The sequence below is a fragment of the Pinus tabuliformis genome, chromosome Q, assembly GCF_031772625.1.
Source record: "Pinus tabuliformis cultivar Carrire ecotype Pingquan chromosome Q, CPIR1, whole genome shotgun sequence".
NCBI classification, from domain to species: domain Eukaryota; kingdom Viridiplantae; phylum Streptophyta; class Pinopsida; order Pinales; family Pinaceae; genus Pinus; species Pinus tabuliformis.
Window position 1 is genome coordinate 732,977,583 of NC_142296.1, and position 23,652 is coordinate 733,001,234.

Here is a 23,652-nt window from a genome sequence, read left to right on the forward strand (position 1 = left end):
ATCCTTTAATTATATCATATAGATTTTACAATAAGATAAGATAAGATAAGATAATTATATTTATGTCCAACTAATGACCACAAAGTAGGTCAAAGGGATTGTTGAGTACACTGATGTATATACAAAGCGGGAGAACCAAACAATCTCCTATAAAAGATACAATGCATGAAGTAAATCAACATCTGGCCCTAGCGGAGAAGATCCAAGAGCTAATAGGTTTGAGGATCAGACCCATCTCTCCTAACATCTGAGTCTAAATGAATAACATTGAAGAAACTCAACAAAGTCCGTTGGCCTGATGAAGAGACGATGACAAGTGCAGACTGTCAACTAAATCGTTTCCTGCTGGGGTTCACATGCTGCTGAACGCTGGAGCACCTATTCCGTTTCCCAGGAACAGATTTGCGACGAAACTACTGCTGAGATCTCGTGTGGCAGGGTGAGTCCCACGGATCCTCACTGATTTGGAGTCTGGATATGTACTGGTATCAATCAATCTCTTGGTACCCCTATTTGAAGGTAGTACCTTGAAAAATGTCGTGATCCTCTGTGTGGGGTCTGGTATAATAGGAGGCTGAAGAATATGCATTTGGAACCTAAGAGCCTCCTGCATATATAGGGTCAATACATTTTTATCCAAATTAATTTCACTAAAAATAACCCTAATATTTTTCCTCCCCTTTCTTTAAATAATTCTATATATTTTTAAGTATAAATAATTTAAAGATAACTCATATTTATAATTATTTTAAAAAATGAAACATATTTTCTATAAATTTGCTCTTATCATCTTTAATTGAGATTTACTTAGGTTACATTTGGTGGCGTTGCAATATATTTTAATCCATTTTTCACTTTGCAATGAATATTGGCACGAGTGGAGGCGGAGGAATTGCCCGTACGGCTAAAAGTGGCTAGAATCCGGGCAAAAAAATTTCTAAAAATCTTGTAGCAGTAGTGTTTGAATCGTGTTTTTATGGTAGAAATGGATTCAACAGCATCAAAAACATCTAGGACACCTAAAATTTTGAAGTTTAACAACTATAACTTAGATTTACAAAAAACCTTGCCTGGAATTTCCATAACTTTCCGAGCAATTCCTCCAGCTAGTTAGACTACATATTGGCATCCTTATTGTTTTGGAATATATATAAAGACCCAATATATTTGTGATTAGGTTTGTTGAACGCATTTGTTAAAATTTCATATTTATTAAAGTGTGTGTGAAAATTGACGGTTGAAATATCGCAAGGGCGTTGTTTTTCTTCCACTGGTAATGGCATTGTTTTTAACATTTGGTTAAGAAAGTGAAGGGTTGGATACACAGTCGATATATAAAATCACTTATATAAAGCAACGCAGAGAGGGGATACAAAGGAGGTTTTAGAAGGGTTTTGTAAGAAGCGCAAGCTGCAGCCTTCCATCAAATCGAGCAGACAGAGCTCAACAGATCAGAGATTCTATACAAGAAGCCGAGAAGAAACGGGTTGGGTAGTCAGGTAATGGAATAAGTATCATCCGGTCTCATGCCTTTCATGTATATTATTTTGAGTTTTGGGATACAGTATTAATATTGATGTAGGCGTGCTGTGTCTAACAGAGCAAGAGAAGGAAGATGAATTTTAACAATGTGAGGGTGCCTGGAGGGGGAGGAGCTGCATGGGCGCTAACTAAAGCCGTAGTACTTGGTGGGGCTGGGCTCTACGGTGCCCTCAACAGTCTCTACAATGTCGAGGGAGGTCACAGGGCCATTGTCTTCAATAGGATCGTTGGTGTCAAGGATAAGGTACCGACAGCACTTGATTTCATCTCCGTCTCTGTTTATCCTTTTAATTTTTTTTAAGAAAAAAATCCTATTTATAGGTCAAAGTTAGGTAGAGATGTATTTTTTGTTGGGAGGCGGGGAGAGCGCAGAATGGATATAGGGATGCATTGAGTGAAGCTGGGATCTGTGAAATAGTATTGTCTAAATTTAAGACAGAAAACTATGAAAGGAAGGGAATGAGCAATGAAAAGAGCGTATGAGTCCTTCTTTGGGCAGTATTTTTTTCAAATAAATTTATGCATAATTTACTCCCTAAACTGAGTCAGAAGCACTGCATATCTAGAGATACCATTACATACAGACTCGTCCAAAACGAGGATAATTAAAGGCATTCTCCCCTTCTGACTTAAAACAGAAACCCGTTTATCTGAAAGGTTAGAAGTAAAGACATTAGTCTCAAAACAGAGTACATAAATACATATCCCTATGGATTCAATCGGGACATAGACAACATAATAAAACTGAAACTACCTGGACAGAAGGTAATGCAGAGCGTCAACTACCTGAGGAACGTTTCTTCTTTTCTGGGCCTGAGGAAGTTTCTTCTTTTATGCTGACTGGGGTTTCCTGCTTCGCCGCATAATCAACTAGATACTGCAGGCATTTCCGATTGTCCTTCTGCGGGTCCTTATCTGCCACTTTAACCAGTGTAAACCATATCTCGAGCAGGGCTACTGTTTCTGCAGACCTTATTGTAGACCTCAGAGAACAGATCCAGGTTGGAGAATCTTCATAACTAGATATTTGATTTTAAGAACAAGTACGCTGATATGATTTAATGGCAAGAAATTTGAAGAATATGAGAGTTGCCCACCAACAGTTCCAACAGCCCTACAGAAACAGGTTGAAGAGAAGAATTCATGGTTGCAGATTATCAAAGGGAAGAGAGCTCCTCCTTTGATAGAGTTGGTGGTGCTGAAGAAGTCTGAAGAGCAGTTGGCCAGCAAGGGTAAGGAACTCACTATTTGGGATTGTGACCTCCCTAAACTATTCGATTAATTATCATGACACACCTTTCTCTATGACACCTTAGGCCTGGCCAGCATCAGCCCAAGTAAAGCTTGGACTACCTTGGATTTGAACCTGATTATTTCATAATACCTTGGTCTTGAGGGCACCGATTGCTGCGTATAATTCCAACAAAGCAGAGACTTTTTTCTTTCCCCACCAAGATTTGCTTGGATGAAGACCTCACCCTCATGCACACTGAGGAATTTAGGAACTTAAGAAGGCCCGTGCATAGGTTGTTGCAGCCCATAAATATTAAAGAAGACCAACAGGTGTAATTTGGAACCTTTGAGCTGTTATTAGGAACAATCCCCCTCTGGGATGGTCTCAACCCTGCCCTAAAAAATGATGCCATTCACATGCCTTTTGATCATCGTGAATTTCTATCGCATGCTAGAATTGCAACGTGATGATATGGTTTTCTCCTGGGATGCTTCAGGATATGACTGGGGATCAAGACATGTTATTTTTTATAAAGGCCATAAGTACTGTTTTTCCCCCATTTTTGGATATTTCTGGATTTTTCCCTCTGCGCACATATGAGATGGTGTGGTGGAAGATTGTCTTTGGTCTATGGTGTTCACAATACTCGAGGATAATCAACTTAAACATAACTAATCAATCAGCCAGTCTAATTAAACAAAAAAAGTGGGAGTTAAACAGTGAATGTCTAACTGTTGCCAAATTTCAGTCAGTCAGTGTAATTAAGTCAAAGAGTGGGAGTTTTCCCTATAAAAAGGCCTTTAAGCCTCAGAATGACACATGTCTGGAATAATAGTAGATAGTCAGTGGAAAACTAGGTCTTATTGTCTTTGAATTTTTTTGAGTTGGCTCTCGTACATTCTCAGTAAAGTTTTTTGTCATCATTTATACGATCTTAAATTTGCTAATTTTGATAATAGTGAGTTAATTCGAGATCATAGATATTTTAGTGTTGCTTCATCTTGGTTTTCAAGAATTAGATCTGTTTTAATAGATTTGAAATGCATTTGAGAAAAAGAATGAAAAACAAATGTCAGCATCTAAGTTCACCTTTCACCTCCAAGATTCTATATGCTTTCAAAGTTAGTTTTGTGTAGTCAGATTTTGTAGAATTTCCAGGAAATTCTGATCTGCTAGTATGAACAATTTGAAAAATATTTTTTCTTTTCACACAGACAATTTTTTTCTACCAAATAGCAATGAAATAGAACAGAAATAATTTGCACAAATTCACACAATAAAACTCACAATTTTTCTAGGGAACCCAACAGGGAAAACCCTTGCTCGCTTCAAAATTTTATTGAAGAAGAATAAGCTACAAATCTCTTACAATCAGCTTGTCTCAATCAGAAAAACAATATTCTGTCTGCCTCAAACTAGGCTTGAAACACCTGCTAGAATGCTGATTTGCTTCTCGAAATCTGTGCAAACCTGAGCTCCTAAATCTATGTGCATTATTTAGAAGATATGCCCCTATTTCCTAGTGCATTCCCAACTCCTAAAAAATATGAAGTTACTCCTTTTTTTCAGCGCACTTCTCAAGAATAATTCTCCTCCAATAATTCGCTCAAGAAAAAATCTCTTGGCTCATTCCTCTCACAAGCTCTCTTGCTCACAAACTCGTGCTCAAGAATTGGTGATCAATTGTGTGCCTTCGATCTCCTTATAAGCTTTTTGATTAGGCTATGTTTAGTGAGTTTTCTAAATTAGGAGTTGAACTGGAGCTTTTCTAGTTAACAAAAGTCAACACACTTAGTTAACTAGATCCACCTAAAATTTTGGAGGCTAACTCCACTTGTTCACTCAGTTCCCAATTTAACTCACACTAGAAGACAATTAACTTAGTCTTCCACAAATTCATACTAGTCAAACTGCTTCTTGAACTCGTCCTCATCACTGGAACTTGTGTATGATTAAGAAGATCCTCAAATAGATTCCTTGTATCAAGGCACATATCAACGATCCATTCCTTCGCTACTTTTCAACACTCCCTTTTAGCGAGTAAGGGATTTTTTACAACTCCCAACTTATCTCTTGCGAAAATTTCTGAATCTAACAAAATAGAAATCCTATTGTAGTAAACTGATTTGCATTACCTATTTGTGTTCTTCATTTTAACAAGTTATTTTAAGAAAATTCAGAAGATATTAATGCAAATACACTGCAGCCTACACCACTATACAGATCAAGTACTGAAAAAATAAATGAGACAACCACACAAAGGACACTTATTTTTGGACTAATCGTCCCAAAAAAAACCCAATGCCGGGAAAACCGGTGCAACAGATATGAGGGTTTTGTTATTAAGCAGATTGCTGAATACAACTAGGGTGCCAAATCCGGCTCACCCAACAAAGAATAAACCTGGCAGAAGTACCTCTATTCGGAGACAGATATTTTGGCTAATCCGACAATTGGATGAACAAACCCCACAGGTGACTGCACAGTCCCTAATGCTGTGCAACGATGATTGCTCCAACTCTGCGCTGGAACTGCGTCACCTCCTCTAGGAGCTGCGTCACCCTCCCAATGAGCCTTCCCGACTCAGAAATCGGTTTGCTGAATTGCTTCAATCTATGGCTCACAGAAACCCCAACGTTGCTTTAGCTCCTTTAGCCTCTGTATCACCCTTTTTGGAGTTGCGCTGTCTCTCCCTGGTGCTGCTCTGCTTCTCTGCTATGTATTCTCGGCCTTGGACTGAAGTCGCTTTGCCGAACTGCCTCTCTCTACACTAGAAATTCACTCTGAAATTCTCAGCAAACCACGCCCCATAATTTCGAACTAGCTCAAGTGCTGCTCTGTGTGTGTATATTCTCCAATTGACCCCAAGCCTCCATTTATAATTTCCCCGTTGAGAAATCAATGGCCGAGATTAAGTCTCTAATCAACGGCTAAGATTAAATTAGACTTGATCCTCGTCTCTTAGAAGCTTCTCACCCATATTTTCATTAATGCCCATTAATATTTTAATTTTCCTAAGTTTAGACTTAGGAACCCCTTTAAAAATATTAATTATTTTAATGAAATACAATCCGGGTAGAATTTCACCAAACGATTTCTTGGTCTTGGAGATCTCATGTGTTCTATCCCCTGCACAAAATTTCAGAGCTAGAGCACATCCGATGCTACCCAAAAAATCAACATCTCTGTGATGAACAAAATTGCCTCTTGCCAATGCCTTGTTCAAGATGTCTGCTGTTTGCTCCCCTATTGGAATGTATAGTGGCTTGACTATCCCCTTCTGCACACAATCTCGAAGATGGTGATATCAGATCTCGATATGCTTTGAGATATCATGAAACACTAGATTCTTAGGGAGCTTAATGCAACTTTGATTATCACAATGTATCATGGTAGGCTTCATCCCCTATCTGAAAAGTCCTACAAGTAACTTCCCCATCCAAATAGCCTCGCAAGCTACCTGACTAGCAACCATGTACTTGGCCTCTGTTGAATTGAATGCAACTGATCTTTGCTTCCTATTGTACCAAGAAATTGCAACTGACCAAATGCTGAGATGCCACTTGAAGTACTCTTACTGTCTGTGGAGCCCTCAAGCCCTCAAGCCTCACTCCATCAACTTGTTTGTACTGCAATCCATAGTCTGTTGTGCCTCTAAGATATCTCAATTCACATGCATTGCAATAACCCAATGCACTCTGGTCAGTTCAACCATGAACTGACTCAGTTGGTTGACTGCAAAACAAATATAAGGTCGTGCATTGACTAGATACATCAGTGACCGAATGCGTTGCCTGTATACTGTAGGATCCACTTGCTCCGTTGTAGTAGCATCCACCTTCCTCTTGTTTGTGACTAGAGGTGTGGCTATGGGTCTGCAATCCTGCATATGAAATCTCTGGAGAATCTCTACTGTGTACTTGCCTTGTCCCACAAAGATCTCACCATCATCTTGCTGAACCTTCAAGCCAAGGAAATAGTGCATAAGCCCCATATCCTTCATTTGAAACTCCCTTGCAATCCTGGATCAAGCTCTCATCTCTAGTCAGTATAAGGTCATTGACATAGAGAACTAGAATGAGTGGAAGCCCTCCAACCATGATGTAGTATAGGTTGGCATCTGCCTTACTCTTAGTGAAGCGCAATCCTCAAAGGTCGCTGTCAATCTGAGTGTACCATGCTCTCGGAGCCTACTTGAGCTCGTAAAGAGTTCTCTTCAGTCTGCACACATGTGTGTCTTTGTTGAACTACTCGAACCCCTCTGGCTGCTCTATATAGATCTCCTCCTCAACAACTCTATTGAGAAAGGTTGTCTTCACATCCATTTGGTGGATCCTCCTCCCCATTTGTGCTACAAGTGCTAGAATAATCTTGATGGATGAATACCGTGCTACTGGGGCAAAAGTCTCATCATAGTCTATGCCCTCAATCTGTGAGAAGCCCTTGGCCACAAACCTAGCCTTGAACTTCTCCACACTCCCATCTACTCCATCCTTCAACTTGTACACCCACTTGGATCCAACTACTAATTTCCGCTCAGGTCGTGGAACAACCTCCTAGACATCAATCTTCAAGATAGAGGAATACTCCTCCACCATGGCATCCTGCCAAACTTGTTGAGAAGTTGCCTCCTCATAAGAAGAAGGCTCATTGTCCACCAACTCTATCGTTAGTGCCATATAACCTGTGTACCTATGTGGCTGTTTACTCTGCCTAAACATGGTGCTAGGAGCCTCGACTTGCTCCTGAGCCTCTTGGATCAACCTCTTGATCCACTTGACCTTCTTCCTCCCTATGGTGGGTGGCTCTGGCTGATCTATATGCTCTCGGCCTGGCTTGTTCTCCTCATCGTGCTACAAATCCTGCTGCGCTGCCCTCTTGCCACTAGACTGTGGTTGTGGTTGAATCTGAGGTGCTGGCTGTGACTCCTGTTTGGGAGCAAGTAGCTCCTCTTCAGGTACTGCAATCTGCTCACGCTCCAAGGAAACTCTCAGAGCTTGATCCTTCGTAATCTCACATCTCGTCTGAGAACTGTCTTCTTGAGTCTTGGAAGATACACCCTGTATGCTTGAGATGTCTCACTATACCCCACAAAGATACCCTTCTCTGTTGTGGCATCCAACTTCTTCCTGCTATCTTTGGACACATGATAGTAGACCTTTGTGCCAAAGATTCAGAAGTGTGAAACATCAGGCTTCTTGCCTGTGAAAGCCTCCTCTGGTGTGACTCGTCCAAGCACCCTATGTGGACTCCTATTCTACAAAAATACTGCAGTGTTGCATGCTTCTGCCCACAAGAACCTAGGCAGATCCTGATCATGCAACATAGCTCTAGCTGCTCCAACAATACTCCTATTCTTCCTCTCAGCCACCCCATTCTGTTGAGGGTTATGAGGTGCTATCAACTCTCTCCTAATACCTTCCTTTGCACAAAACTCCTTGAAGGCATTGGAGATGTATTCTCCACCATTGTCACTTCTCATTGCCTTGATTTTCTTCCTAGTTGCTTCTCTACCAAGGCCTTAAACTCCATGAACCTGTCTAAGACCTCATCTTTCTTTTTCATAAAATAAATCCAAGTTTTCCGAGAAAAATCATCAATGAAAGTAACATAATACATGTGCCTCATTAGTGATGGAGAAGAGAAGGGCCCACACACATCTGAATGCACCAACTCCAAAATACCTTTGGCTCCATTATCTTGATCATCGAAGGAAGACTTGGCATACTTGCCAAGTGTGCACCCCTTGCACACTCCACTCTTGTTAAGGCCTTCTGCTGGTATTCCTGTGGCAATCTGCTGAAGAATCATCAACGCTCCATGATGCAAGTTTCCCATGTGCTTATGCCAAAGATCACCTACATCTGCACATCTTTCCTTGCTGCTCAAGGCTGCATTTGTCTCTACATGCAACTTGTAGAGGTTTTTCACCCTTACACCTATCTGCTTCTTACATCCAGTAGCTAAGTGTTGGAGGTAAGCCTTTACCTCTGATGAAGATGACATCATATCCTTTATCCTCAAGGATAGCTATTGAAACCAAGTTCTTCTTCAGCCTTGGAACGTAGAGAACATCTGTTAGATGAAGAGTATTCCTTGAATCGCTCTCAAAGTTGGCAGTACTAACTCCCTTGGTAGCATACTTGCCATTATCTCCAAGCTCGATATTCACCTACATATCCTTCTCATCCAGCTGGCTGAAATACTCTCGATTTCCAGTAATATGGAAAGAGGCTCCTGAGTATTGCTGCTTACTGAGCTTGCCATGCAAGCTATCAATGAGAAGTCCTTCTCAAACTGAGAGGCAAACTCATCTACCTCAGTTGATGCAGCTACATGCTCCTTATTCGACCCCTTCTTCTGGTTAGGACACTTGGAAGCATAGTGTCCAAAAGTATGGCAATGGAAGCATTTGATCTTACTCAGATTTGTATTCTTCTTGTCACAACTGTTTTTGCTCTTCCCCTTGCCTTTCTTGCCTTTGACTTTACCTACAAGAGCAAGATTCTCCTCCTCCTTCTCAACCTTGGAACCCTTGCCACTACTGCTAGAAGTCTCAACTAGCCTAAGCCTTAGCTCCTCCTGGATGAAGTCACTCCATAGGTGTTCCCAATCTGACAACTTATCTCATCCAATGATACTCTGAACAAAAGTATGCCAACCTTTGGTAAACCCATTCATAGCCACACGCACTAGCTCTATATCTATGGAATTCTCTCTAACAGTTGCTAGCTCATCACGAACTTCTTGAACTCTGGTGAGATAGGCAGTGACACTCTCACCCTTGTGCATCTTGATTGTCCTCAGCTTTTCTTGGAGGACCATCTTTCGATTCTCTGAAGAGTTTTGGTAGAGCTTGACCAAGGCATCCCAAATGTCCTTAGCTGTATCTTTACCTGCAACATGAGGAACTATATGATCTTGAAGTCCATCCATGATCATTCTCTTGGCCTTGGCCATCTGCCTTTGGAAGAGCCTCAACTTGTTTGGATCTGAAGGTTCTGCAACACCTTTCTCAGCAAATTCTTTCAGCCCAAATTCATCCAACAAAAACAATATGCGGATCTTCCAAACACCAAAATTTGAAGAGCCATCCAATCTATGTTGCTCTACAATCCCAATCCTGTGTGAGTTGTCATCTTTGAAGACCATGTGCTGATTGATCTATGTTCACAACTTTGATACCATGTAGAATTTCCACGAAATTCTGATCTGCTAGTGTGAACAATTTGAAAAATATTTTTTCTTTTCACACAGACACAAATTTTTTCTACCAAATAGCAATGAAATAGAACATAAATAATTTGCACAAATTCACACAATAAAACACACAATTTTTCTAGGGAACCCAACAGGGAAAACCCTGCTTGCTTCAAAATTTTATTGAAGAAGAATAAGCTACAAATCTCTTACAATCAGCTTGTCTCGATCAGAAAAACAATATTTTGTCTGCCTCAAACTAGGCTTGAAACACTTGCTAGAATGCTGATTTGCTTCTCGAAATCTGTGCAAACCTGAGCTCCTAAATCTATGCGCATTACTTAGAAGATATGCCCCTATTTCCTAGTGCATTCCCAACTCCTAAAAAATATGAATTTACTCCTTTTTTTCAGCGCACTTCTCAAGAATAATTCTCCTCCAATAATTCGTTCAAGAAAAAATCTCTTGGTTCGTTCCTCTCACAAGGTCTCTTGCTCACAAACTCGTGCTCAAGAATTGATGATCAATTGTGTGCCTTCGATCTCCTTATAAGCTTTTCGATTAGGCTATGTTTAGTGAGTTTTCTAAATTAGGAGTTGAACTGGAGCTTTTCTAGTTAACAAAAGTCAACACACTTAGTTAACTGGATCCTCCTAAAATTTAGGAGGCTAACTCCACTTGTTCACTCAGTTCCCAATTTAACTCACACTAGAAGACAATTAACTTAGTCTTCCACAAACTCGCACTAGTCAAACTGCTTCTTGAACTCGTCCTCATCACTGGAACTCATGCATGATTAAGAAGATCTCCAAATCGATTCCTTGAATCAAGGCACAGATCAAGGAATCCATTCCTTCGCTACTTTTCAACAGATTTCAGCCTTTGTATTAACAACTATAGTGTTATAATTTATTTTAGTAGCATATTTCAGTATTCAAGTTCAGATTCTCATCCTAGAGTTAGGTTCTAGGTGTAGAATTTAACATGTTTCTATTGGAACATAATAGTGGTATTAAATCACTTTCTTGGCATTGTGTGGGCACCAATGACAACTTCATTCTTAGCAGTGGGCACTAACGACGACTTCATTCTTAGCAACCCAATAGGTAGAGAATTGCAAATCAAAAGTAGCAGCCTTAGTGGAGAAAGCTATAAAGGGAAACCATGAACCAAATAAACAACGATGACATAGACATGGCTGGGACATTTAAATTCACTCATTCCATTCACGAAACACAAAGAACATAGAGATCATGATGGTGATAGAGAAGAGGATCGTCTCACAACCTCAAACATGGAGAAGAGACATTGGGTGACACGACGAAGGGTGTGACTTGTTTGCCGGAAATAGGAGAGGGAAATCTAGTAGGTATCAACAGGAAGATCAAGAGGGGAGTCACATAAATCAAAGGTTCATGGAGAGATTCCCTAGGTCAATGGGGGGCATGGCGATATTAAGCTTAGGGTTTGGATTGGGAAGCTAGATGGTTTCTTTTGATTGAATCATATTGGAGATTTTTAGAAATTGAGATTATCATGCTATACCTGGAGGGATAAGCATTTGATTGTGGTGGAGGGTTGAGTGCTGCAAGATAGAGGTTAATGATGATGATGGGGGTCACTAAGAAATAAACACTTGGGAATGTTTCTTTTATAATTTTGAGGCCTATAACTAAAATTTCTTTTTGGTCCTAAAAAGGATAAAGCTGTAGGGTGCAATGTCACTTTACTATAGTGGGATTTGTCAAGCAAGTTTGTTGGTTGAAAGGATCTTCACTTAGCAAGTGCTTTCTATGTATATTCATGGATTAAAGGGGTACAATGGGGGTTATGTCAAGGCTTTGAAACGTAATACCTTATAGGAGGTCTTTCAATAGGCAGAGGCCTATTCTAAAGTTGTTAGGAGTCAAATTGCACTAGTTCAACTTCTAAACTACTCATAGGTGCAAGGTTGACTTTGAAGGTAATGAAAAACCCAACTTCTCTTTAGCCTTGCATGGTGCTTCCTCCTTGGGGAGTGCACCATGGCTATCTACATCAATTCCTCCCATTTTAGTTCAAAAGTGTCCATGCTTTCGTCCTAATTTAAGAATGAAATTGTTGAAGAAAAATATGTTGTATGTAATGGTTGGAGTTGACTTTGTCTTAAATAATTAATGTTACGGACCTCTGCAAAGTTGGAGGAGTACTGCTAATGTGCTATGGGAAATATGAGAGCCAATTACCTAATGTTGTCGAGAAAAAGAAACCTAACGAGAGTGTTGTGCATGTATGCTAAGAGAGGGACGTGGAGGGTTTTGAGACTCTGTAGAAATTTGTGAGAAGAGATCCAAGTAGTGATGCATGTGTGTGAAAGTTCCAACAATTAGGGTTTGGAGAAACCTCTAATCACTAATGTGGTAAATGGTTGTATGCAAGATGTGTCGAGAGTAATTGAAAAAGGCAATATGTGGTTGATAAGCCAATGTGTGGTAAGGGGGAATTGAGAAAAAATGTATCTAGCCACAAAAAATGGGGTGGTGGTGCTAGGGTTAGTACAAATGAGCAAAAAGAGCTAATGATCAAAATGACAAATTGAGAATAGTTTCAAGAATCGTTCATGACTTAGAACAAGCTCATATAAGGGGAATTTGTAGATTTAATTTGAGATGAGCAATAGGAAAATAAAGGAGTTGGTAGATATCCAAATGAATTTTTATGTGTACATATTATCTAGAAGAGGTTATGCACTTTGTGAATGTACATTGAGGATGAACCCAAGGTGGCTATTAATTTGAATTTGAGGCTTGAAAGTAATGAGATCAACCCTAATGATTATTGTGTGTTTAGTTCTACTGATGAAGGATGAAGATGGGGCATGTATCATTTGTTGCCTACAAATATTTCGCTAAATGCATAAAGCGAGGACCATCTTGAGGGCACAAGATGGACGAATTCACAACAAAAACTGGCTATTTTTGGTTTTCATGTCTTGCTCATAAGGAGATGTCAAGTCTTTGTCTTTGTGGATGGTCTATAATCAAGCAAGATTGTGTCACTGTAGTCGTGAAAAAGTCATGATCAAGAGATGCATATGAGGTACATGGAGATGGAATTAGTGTGGACATATATTAAATTGGATGCATCTTCTTTGATTTGTGTGCTGTAGAAGTGGAATAGATGAAATAAAAACTAGATCATGGCCCGACAATTAGCAAGATTGCTTCAACAGATTGCTGGAGGAGATGTGCTTAGTGATAGGGAGGAAAAAATGTATTCATAACAACATGTTGGAGTAGGTGTAAGAAACCTTGAAAAGCCTTAACTTCTTGTGTATTGTTCCTTAAGAAAGGGCACATTTGCATTTAACATTGCCATACATAGAAGTCCATCTTTGACTAAAATTACCAAAATTGATCGCTTATCCCAAGACCTCGAACACCACTTCACTTCATAATGAATAGTTGGAGAAGGTAGAGTGGACAAGAAGGGTTAAGATTGCTTCCAATGGCTAAAACTTGAAAGTAACTGATTGGTGGGTGTTATCCTTGTCTTGTTATGGGCATGTGTTGCATTGAAATATTGGCAAGTTGAGTGCTTGGATTGATCTAAACTTGGAATCATGAAAGTCATGTACTTCCTTATCGAGAGGTGCGATTTGGTTAACATGAAAATAACAAATTTGAAGTAGTTCGGTTAATGGAGAGACATAGAGTGCAATCTTGAAAGTTTGTTGATCTTCTATGAGCTTTCTCGCTTTCAACAATTAAAAAACTAAACAAAATGACTGCCATCTTCCATGGGTAGGTGATTTGTCATATAACTGCCCATAGGAATGAGGGTTTGTAGCACCACACCAAACAATGGTTGCACCAAATAGGTACTCTGCATAACTCTAGTATCTAATTGGCGAGGTTGACAATGAGCAATAGTTCCTAGGGTATAATATTTATGAAATAAGTTGGAAGTGTACGATTTGTGGGTGGGAGGATAGGCCTAGGTTGATGCTTTAATACCAAATAATGTGAGGCTCCAGGAGCCTCACATTTGAAAAAGAAAAAGTATAATAAACAAACCCAAAAATTTGAACTAGAATATGGAAAGAGAATAGAAGTAAGAGAAAAACTTAGAATTGTTTGCTGTCTTCTATTCTTCTAGCTAATGGTCTTATATAGTTTTACAATGGGTCTACACAATGATGCACATAACTCAATGGTCGAGAGAAAATAATAAAGTATCTAATACACATAACTCGAGGGATGGAAAGATGCATCTGCCTAATTGTATGCTCACACATCAAGAATATGCACAATAAAAAATGCTAGATATAAGGGGAGCACTCCCTAAGATGTGGGTGTTGTTGTGGGTGTGCCCTCCTTGTGGAGTTCTTCTTGGCTATCTACACCAAAGTTGGACAATTGACTTGAGGACATTTGGATTGAGTAGCATACTTCATGGAGGTTGTTAATGGACCTAGACACATATGTTGAGGATGTTCAAGCCTTAGTGATGTCTTGCATGGCTTACTCAAGCCTATTTTGCCTCACATGGGTACATGTGCAGATTGTAATGTAAACATATTGTAAAAGTGAAAGACCAAATGTCAATAGTAGAATGTAACAGTCATGTAGTAGTTGAAGAGTCATGAGGGTAGGTGAAGAGTCACAAAAGGGAATGTCAAGGGTCACCCCACCTTTTGCTATTTATAGAACCTCATAACTCATTGTACAGGGTTTTGGGAGCCAAGCTTCCTATAGGTGTAACTTAGAGAAAGCTTGGAGTGTATTGTAACGAGCCTTGGCTTCTCCACAGTGTAGAGCTAGTACATCTCTTTGGAGGAGCAGGCAGCAGTGACTGTAATGTTTTGCTATCAGGGCTAGTGGAAGTCTTGGTTGTATGTATGATTAGATCTTTCACTCTTTTAATATAATAGAGCCAACACGTTTCATGCATATGTTGTTATTGTAGTTCAACTATCCTGGTTACTCTAATGATATATGTAGCTGTTATTTATGCATGTATGTATGGACTATTCCGTATGTGTTTGTATGAATCTTATCGAAATGTGTTATTGATATAATCCATCACTTTGGATCGTCAGCTATCCTGCTTTCCATCTCGTGATGTCTTATTGCTCATGTGTTCCCTTTCAAGCTACGTGCTATCACAGGTTTCTAAGGGGCGCACTCACTCCCCCTTCCGTGTGTTAGAGCCTTTCATGCACCTTCCTTGACTTGCTGCAAGGTCACACCCTTGCTACCAACAAGGACATCTTACTTACCTCTGCGCGCAACCGCAGTCAAGGCGATACCGTACTACCCACTGCTGGGACTCCTACACCAAACGGTCTGAGGTCTAGTTGGGACTTCTTACCAGGGAGATCCCCTGACATGTTGGCGAGTCCAGCACCGTCAACAAGACCTCAAGTGCAGGATCATAGACTATTAGGAGGCAGATTTGGAGCCCTTGTTCAAGAAGTTGCAAGATGAGAAAACTCAGTCATGAGAGGGTTGGTTGAGGAAGGGAAATATGAGTACTTCCGACACAAACTGAGGCTTGTTGATGCACTCTCCCTGTTTTGAGAGGGAGTGAGCATGGATTTCTCCTCTTACGTTGAGAGGAAGTAAGGTTGGACACTGGTTCCCTTGTGTCAGGTACTATGACGGATTAGGTTTTATATCCTAAGTCAAGTACATGGACATGGATAAGGAGAATGGTGGATTGGATAATCGTCTTCGACAAACATTCTTGAGTCATGTATTGTGATGGACTAGGATGGAGATCCTAAGTCAAGTACATGGTCTAGGATAAAGAATGGTCTGATGGGCAGACATTTCCTTGAAGGAAATGGTTCGGTGGAAGATATACTTTTGGTATCCTAGGTGGAGTATGTACCTCAAAGAGGCGGTATGGTGTCTCATGGAATGCCTCCCAGCATTGTGCTCTGATCTTGTGGAGAGATAGAGTGTACTTGTCAAGGCCTTGGTAATGTGACAATGTTGGCTGTGATGATACTATCATCATTGATGCTTATCAATCCAGATCCTTTCTTATGAGAATATTTCAACTTGAGATAGACCTATTGAGTCATGAATACCTCCCTAGTTAAGAGGGAGTGTTGGAAAAGTAACTAGGTTCGACCTTCATATTTATCTTCGTACTTGTATCAATTTGTATTTTATAAAGAAGAAAAAGAATTTTATTTGTTCAAGCATTGGTTTCATGCTCAAGTCTAGGTTAAGCATGTTCTTCATGCTTTTAGGAATTTGTTGAGTCAAATATTTGAAATTGAGTTAAAGTCCATTTGGACTCTTTGTAAAGAAAAAGGAAGATTTTTTTTTTTTAATGTCAAAGGGAGTCAAATAGTCCTCCACAAGGCCAAGTCGGCCTTCCAGATGGTCAAGTCGTCTCACTCAAAAGGATGTGTTCGTTCACATGCAAGAACAACTATTTATAGCTGTGAATCCTCCACCAAAAACAAAAGCATGTTCGTGGTTACTTCTAAGGTGAAACATGCGAGACTCTGAGGCAATATTTGTAGGATTTCTAAGGAAAATTTGCGAGCTTGTTTGTAGACTTTTTGAGGCTAGATTCACGTGCTTTCTGAGGGAGGATATGTAATGTATCATATGGAAAGAACATGAGAGTCTCTTGTGAAGAGTAGTGCGAATTTCAGTGGATAAGATCGAAGGCATAACTACAAGTTTCTTTTGTGGTAATAACCATGAAAAGGATACGAATTTTGATTTGAAGAAGATGCAAATTTCTGAGGAGATATGCAAACTACTAAGACTGTTTCTATGGTGACATACGAGTTGATGTGGACTGTAATTACTGTGATATACAAGCCAATGAAGGATTGATATGCGAGCTGCTGAAGGACCTTAATGACTGTGATTTGTAAATTAAATGAAGACTACAAAGTTTGTAAGATACAAGCTACAAGAAGGAAAAAGGATCACTATGGGACAACGCATCTTGTGGCAGATTAACTATCTTATTAAAGACGAATCATGACAGAGGATGGAGGGCTGACTTGGGGAACTTATGGAGTATTTGTCTTGGTCTTGGGTCTTGATGTCTCACTTTGATCTGATTCTATAAGAAGAGGATTGTTCGGGTTTTCCCCAATTGTGGGGTTTTGCCCTGGCGTGGAGCCTATATCTTGTGTTTATTGTCTCTTGTGATCTTCATGTTTATATTTTGGTAATTGCTTGATGAAGAAAAAGAACACAAAGAATTTAAAAAGAAGCCAACAAAGTTCACAAGTAATTATCAAGTAAGGAAAATCAACCTTTACCTTGATTTTCCAACAAAGTTTGGGGAGACTCTAGAGGTGGGCAGGGTGCTTTTTGTTCCAGGGATGAAAGCTAAACTTGCTCCTAGTATAAACTTTGGAGGATGATGGATATGCCACATTGTTCAAGGTGGGACATGTATTCATCTATTCAATGGGAGTGGATCCAATCCAAGGTGTGTTGCCTGGTGATCGACAAGACAAGATGTACATAGTGCGAGGACAACCTATGCTTGGAGGATCTGGGTGGACATCAGATTCTTTGACAATGTTTGAGACAGAGTGAAAGCGTGAGGATTCGGAGGTTGAGGTGGTATCTAGTATTCAGTTGTCAATTCTGAGAGGTGGGTGAAAGGCTCATTTCAGTATTGGTAGGAGGACCAGTTGGTATGACTCATGAGATGGCACTGATGGATGGTGCTCAGGGACAGAGCATCAAAGATTGGCACGGGTCTTCCATTGGAAGCCTAGGATTAGTTGAGAGACAAGCTTCAGACTCAGAGGGAGCTTCTACAACGGACAATTTGATGTGTTTGGAGGATGATCTTGGTGATGGTAGTGCTAGAAGGACCTCCCTCTCTAAGAGGGAGTGTCTCAAAAGGTCCTCTTCACCATGTTATAATGCCTAGCATGAAGGGACATTAAAAGTGGCAGGGCATTAATTAAGTGTGTGAGAAGCGCATGGGGGGAGAGAGAGACATTCATGTGAGCATTGAGTGTATGAGAACATGAGTAAGAAGGTGTTGGCTTCAGAGTTCAATGTCTTTGCCAAGGGGCAAGCATGTCTACTTTAGAGATAAGACGGGAGTAGTGAAGAACACTTTCCTCAGTAAGAGGGAGTGTTGAAATTTGGTACCTTGGAAAGTGTGTATACCCACTTTAATGTTGGCCTTGCATTAAAGTGAAAGGGGCAAAGAGGACCCACAAAGTGATTTTATTAGAAATAAAGTCAAATAGTTTTTATAAGGTGACAAGTGTGCTTTTAAGAAAACACAAGTGTGTTTTCTCATAAAGTGAATCTTTGGGATCCATGTGAGCATGACATGAATCATGATCTGAAGTTTCAACCATCAATGAAGAAATGATCTGAGCCATTCATTCCTTTTAAGAGCCTATAAAAGCAAATAGAGAGAAGATATCAAATCACTCATTCATGAGGGAGTCATTTATGAGGAGAGAGGGAAGAGGGTTTTGATTTCTTGGAGGGATGAATTTCTGAGTTGGAGAGGGTGGATTCTCTGCTGGAGATAAGGCATGAAAATCGAGGCAACTGTACAGGTGATGTCAGCAGCAGTACAGGGTGATGTCAAGAACATTTAAAGCAGGTGTGTCAAGGCTGTACAGTCAGGTCTGCAAGAAAATTAAATGCTATAATTTTCTCCATAAATTCTGCTGTAAATCACTCCTTGAAGAAGAAATAAAATCATCTTTTCTGGGTATTCCCCTTGTGGGTTTCTCCCTGGTCTTTGATAAAAAATAATAGTCTTTTGATGTGCATCTGCATTTAATTTTTCAATTAATGTCTTAAAGATCTTGTGGTGAAATTGCAAATTTAATTTTCAGTTTACACAAGTAGTATTTCTTCAATGAAGAGGCCGAGATATTGGAGAAAGGAGGTTGAATTTGCGGGGAAGCTGAAACTCAGCTTCGAGGCTTGAATAGGGGCTGTATAGCATAAGTGAAGGGCGAGATCTTTTGGTGTGTAGGCCATACAGGGCTAGGAGAGAGGACTTTGAATTGTAGGTTGGAGAAGCCGATTTTCAGGGGCTGAAACTTCCAGGAGGCCTAGTTTTCAGAGGTTCGAAACTTCCAGGCTGTCGAGATTTCCAGGTTCCATTTTGCTGCATAAATTCAGTATTTCTGTGTGGGCCATTTTCCTTGTAAGGGAACCCTTATTTATTTTGAGTAATAGAAGCGAAGAGTAAATTGGAGGGCTTAAAATTTCTTAAACTCGTGCTTCCACTGCATTTTAATTATTAAAATACTAGTGTATTTTTTATTCAGCATTTCAGAAAATTAATTTAGCAGGTTAAATAATTCTGGGTATAAATATTGCTTGGAATATTAATACAGATTTGGGGTTGGAAAATTAGCACCAATAACTTTTGTGCAATCATAAATCCACTGTCATTATTGCTGTTTGCATAGTTGTTGAGGCTGAAAGGATCTATTGGGTCTGCTCTTTTCTTAAGGGGATCAACTTCTCAGTGACAACCAAACTCTAAACACATGCCCCTTGCTTATATGTCTAGGTGATTTTGCTGCCAGCCCAATATATTAAGGCACATGCTCTTTTATTGCTAAGAAGGTGTCCCATGATTGTCATGAAAGAGTGAGGGCGAGGGGGAAGGGAAGACATATATACCTATGCACTTAGGAGGATGACCTTCCATCCTTCTTTCTCCATCAATGTGTGGAACGGGGGCACTGAAAACAATGTTGCAAACATTGTGTTGGTGAATATATCATTGTTATGAAGGAGTGAGTGGGGATGGGGGAGGGAAGACATGCACATAGGAAGCCCAAACTCCCACCTTTTTCCATTGTGAGGGGTGGTGGGTGTTCTAAAACAAAGCTAGGGACATTACCTTTTGAGGATGTTGTCAAATTTGACAACCATTAGAGTGATCAGTCTCCAACATGGAAAAATGTTTACTTTTCCCTAAATCATGGCATATTACTTTCCAACTCCCATGAGGTATGAGGTACATTTCTCTCATTTAGGATTGATTATTAGCTTTAAATCCAGTGGCCTCTTTTCTACCAATAATTACTACCACATTTTGCTTTGTTATCAGTACTGTTGCCCATGAATTTGTAGTATACTCTCACAATGTGATACCATGATCTCTAGTTACACCACTTGACCCCACCATTCTTGGGTTGCCTTATGAGGCACCATCAAAGTTTACTTTGACCCATTCCTCATGGGGAATATCCATATTTGTTTGTCTTCCAACACCTTTTTATGTTCTTTAACATATATTTACATAGCAAGCATCTATTGAATTATGCCTTATAGAACTATATGAGTCATTCTGAGTTTTTAAATCCTTGTCTTGTCATGAACTCAATTTTTTAGATTGATCTATGTATTTCCATGTTCCAAAAAATTAACACATTAGTAGTAATTTATGCTTCTATTTATTGATTAGACTTGCTTTTGTGCAAGTTAGAAACAATTTCTTGCAACTTATGAATGGTTTTCCTACACTTGAAAGATGAAATTGCTTACTCTTTTGAGATTCATGAGAGAGAGAGAGAGGATTGAATGCAACCTACCGATGGAACCCTAATATGCAATAAAAAGAATAGATCAACATTGGGTAAAGTAACCTTTGAGAGAGAAAATAAACCAAAGCAAGGGTGCTAGAGAGAAGAAACCCAAGCATAAGTGCATTAGAGAGAGATACACCAAGCACATGAGAGTGGATTGATTATCCAAATTTAGTACAGGATTTGTTGTGGTCCAAATACAAATGAGAGTGGGTTATTGAATGCCCAACTCAATAGAGGTCTGGCCATAATTGCAAAAGAAAGTGGGTATATAAATACCTAACACAATATAAGGTTGATTGTAGCAGAAAAAGGGACTGGGTTTATAAAGACCTAAGTCAATATAAGGTCAACCATAACTAAAAAAGAAAGAGGGTTTATAAAGAGCCAACTCAATATAAGGTTGTTGTACAAAGAATGAGGTTTTAGAAGAAGAGGTGAAGTGATAAAAAGGAGCTACTTGGACTTGAGGTTCCAAATGGACAAGGGTTCCTTAGCTTATGCTTCAACTCCCCTTTTTCAAATTTGAATTGCCTCCAAAAACACCTATAGGCAAACAAACAAAAAAGTTAGCATGCAAAATAAATAGTGTTGAAATATGTGAGGGAAATCACATGCATGAGAAGGAAAGAGCTAAAAACCCAATGCAAGTATAAAATACACTTTATATTACAAATTCCCTCACTAAGATAGACTTGAAAGAGTTGATTTAGTGATTGAGAGTTAGGATTTAAATCCAACAACTTAACCTCAAATGCTAGATAAAATCAATATGTGCACAAATGAGAGAATAAAATATATGATTTTTTAGAGATGGAAAAGAAGGAAAGGGCTTGTGAAACCCACTTTTAAATAAATCTCTTGATGTTTTATGAGATTGTTAGCTTGAACAACTTGTGGGATCTTTGATATCCTTAGAGGTGACTATTCCAATCTAAAAAGTCCTCACACTCCAATATACTTGGCAACCTATCCTTTGAACACACAAATGCTTGCAAACCAATTGTTAGTGCAAAAGAGACTTGGCATATAGAGGCCAAGTTGACCTTGTCATTCAACTGAAAATAACAAGCTACAACAAGAGCACATAATAACCAAGCCCAAAGGAGATTTGAGATAGTTGCAAATCTCCCCTCCCTAAATGATAGTGCCCCTCCAAGAACACCTGTAGGCAAAAACAAAAAAGTTAGCATGCAAAAGAAATAGTGTTGAGATATAGGAGAGGAAATCACATGCATGAGAAGGGAAGAGCTAAAAAGCTAATGCAAGTATAAAATACACTTTATATTACAAATTCCCTCACTAAGATCGACTTGAAAGAGTTGATTTAGTGAGTGAGAGTTAGGATTTAAATCCAACAACTTAGCCTCAAATGCTAGATAAAATCAATATGTGCACAAATGAAAGAAGGAAATATATGACTTTAGAGATGGAAAAGAAGGAAAGGGCTCGTGAAACCCCCTTTTAAATAAATATCTTGATGTCTTATGAGATTGTTAGCTTGAACAACTTGTGGGATCTTTGATATCCTTAGAGGTGACTATTCCAACCGAAGAAGTCCTCACACTCCAATAAACTTGGCAATCTATCTTTTGAACACACAAATGCATGCAAACCGATTGTTAGTGCAAAAGAGACTTGGCATATATAGGTCAAGTTGAGCTTGTTAATCAACTGAAAATAACAAGCTACAACAAGAGCATAAAATATACCAAGCCTAAAGGAGATTTGAGATAGTTGCAAATCTCCCCTCCTTAGACAATAGTGCCCTTAGGCAAATGCACAAAAAAAGCAACTAGATGACAATTTAAAATCAAATGAATAACAACATCAAATGAAACATGTATACTTCATCAACCAAAGAATGCACCACAAGAGAAGCTAGTAACCCCAAGGACTTTCACTTTATTTAGCTCAATACAATTTCGGCATAGTAATAATAAGCACAAGTTTCAAAAACCATGCTCAACAATGAGAGCTGGGTTACATTTATAAGAACATGGGGGAAAATCCCAATGTAGAAGAGAAATGCCAAGTGCCCAAGAAGCAAATCAAACACTCGAAGTGTAGAGATGATTGAATTGGGTGTCACCCAGCTGCTGTAGATGTGTCCAACGAATTTCTGAGATGATCTCTTTGCTGGCCAGCGTATTACCTTCTCACCATGTGCACATCTATGGTAGGCTTCCATGTGTGGTACGAGTGAGTGAAAGAAGCAACAAAATCCCACTCATTTCTCAACCAATCAAACCAAAAGATGACACCTATTACAAGTGCCAATTGCTGCCATCGAACTGTTGTACACGCTCTTCATGGACTACTCTGTAGACTATGTGGAAGCTGCAAGGAGTAATCAACATACAAGCAAATCAGATCTGCATGGAGATGGAGTGGAGCTATTGCGTACAAGTGGTAGAGTGGGTGGGAACACATCCCACGATTATCTCCTATCATCAAATAGTCCTTAAACCAGCTGTTGCGTGTGCTAAGGACTGCTTCAAATCTCCTGCGTTGACACTTTGACTGGGCCAACGTGGATATTTTAATTGGCATGTGCATGTTGACTTCTGGCTGTGCATAGAATATGGGGAAATGAGGTGGGGTCCATTCCCCTTTACTAACTTTAATCTCATACTTTAATTTTTCATAATATATTTGATTTAAATTAAACCATAGTTTGAACTTTTTAACCATACGGGTGTCTCATGCAACCAACTTTGGTCCCCTCGACTTGCATTTGGAACGTTGAGAGTTGTGGCTTGCTTGGTGGGTCCCACATGATTGCCACATCACCCTTGAATTTCACTGGAATTGCCATGTCACTTGTTTGACTTATTTTGACCTTGGAAAAATTTATGCTTTTTTCCAATTATTGATATTTTTTGAATTTTTTCCTCATTTTTGACACTGACATTAGAAAAATCAACTTTTGAGAGACTAGAAGTCGTTTTTTGACCCCCGAAGTGAGTTCTAAGATAATGCTGGGCCTCTTAGGATGAATTTCAAGTAGTCACACGCCCTAGACATTTCCGAAGACCACTTGTATACACCATTACATAGAAATTAATTAAAAAATCCCGTTTTGCGGGAAATTTTTAATTATTAAAAATTCTTGCTTAGACCT

At 39.4% G+C, this 23,652-nt stretch overlaps 1 protein-coding gene across 1 annotated transcript in view; it reads left to right on the forward strand.

Moving 5' to 3' along the window:
• The first annotated feature begins 1,282 nt into the window (after positions 1–1,282).
• LOC149221620 (prohibitin-1, mitochondrial-like) overlaps positions 1,283–23,652 on the forward strand; it is a 117,602-nt gene continuing 95,232 nt past the window's right edge. The window contains exons 1-2 of the mRNA XM_089385158.1: positions 1,283–1,499; positions 1,601–1,786. Of these exons, the coding sequence (XP_089241284.1) occupies positions 1,616–1,786 (171 nt within the window). The 5' untranslated portion in view covers positions 1,283–1,499; positions 1,601–1,615. The remainder of the gene's footprint in view (positions 1,500–1,600; positions 1,787–23,652) is intronic.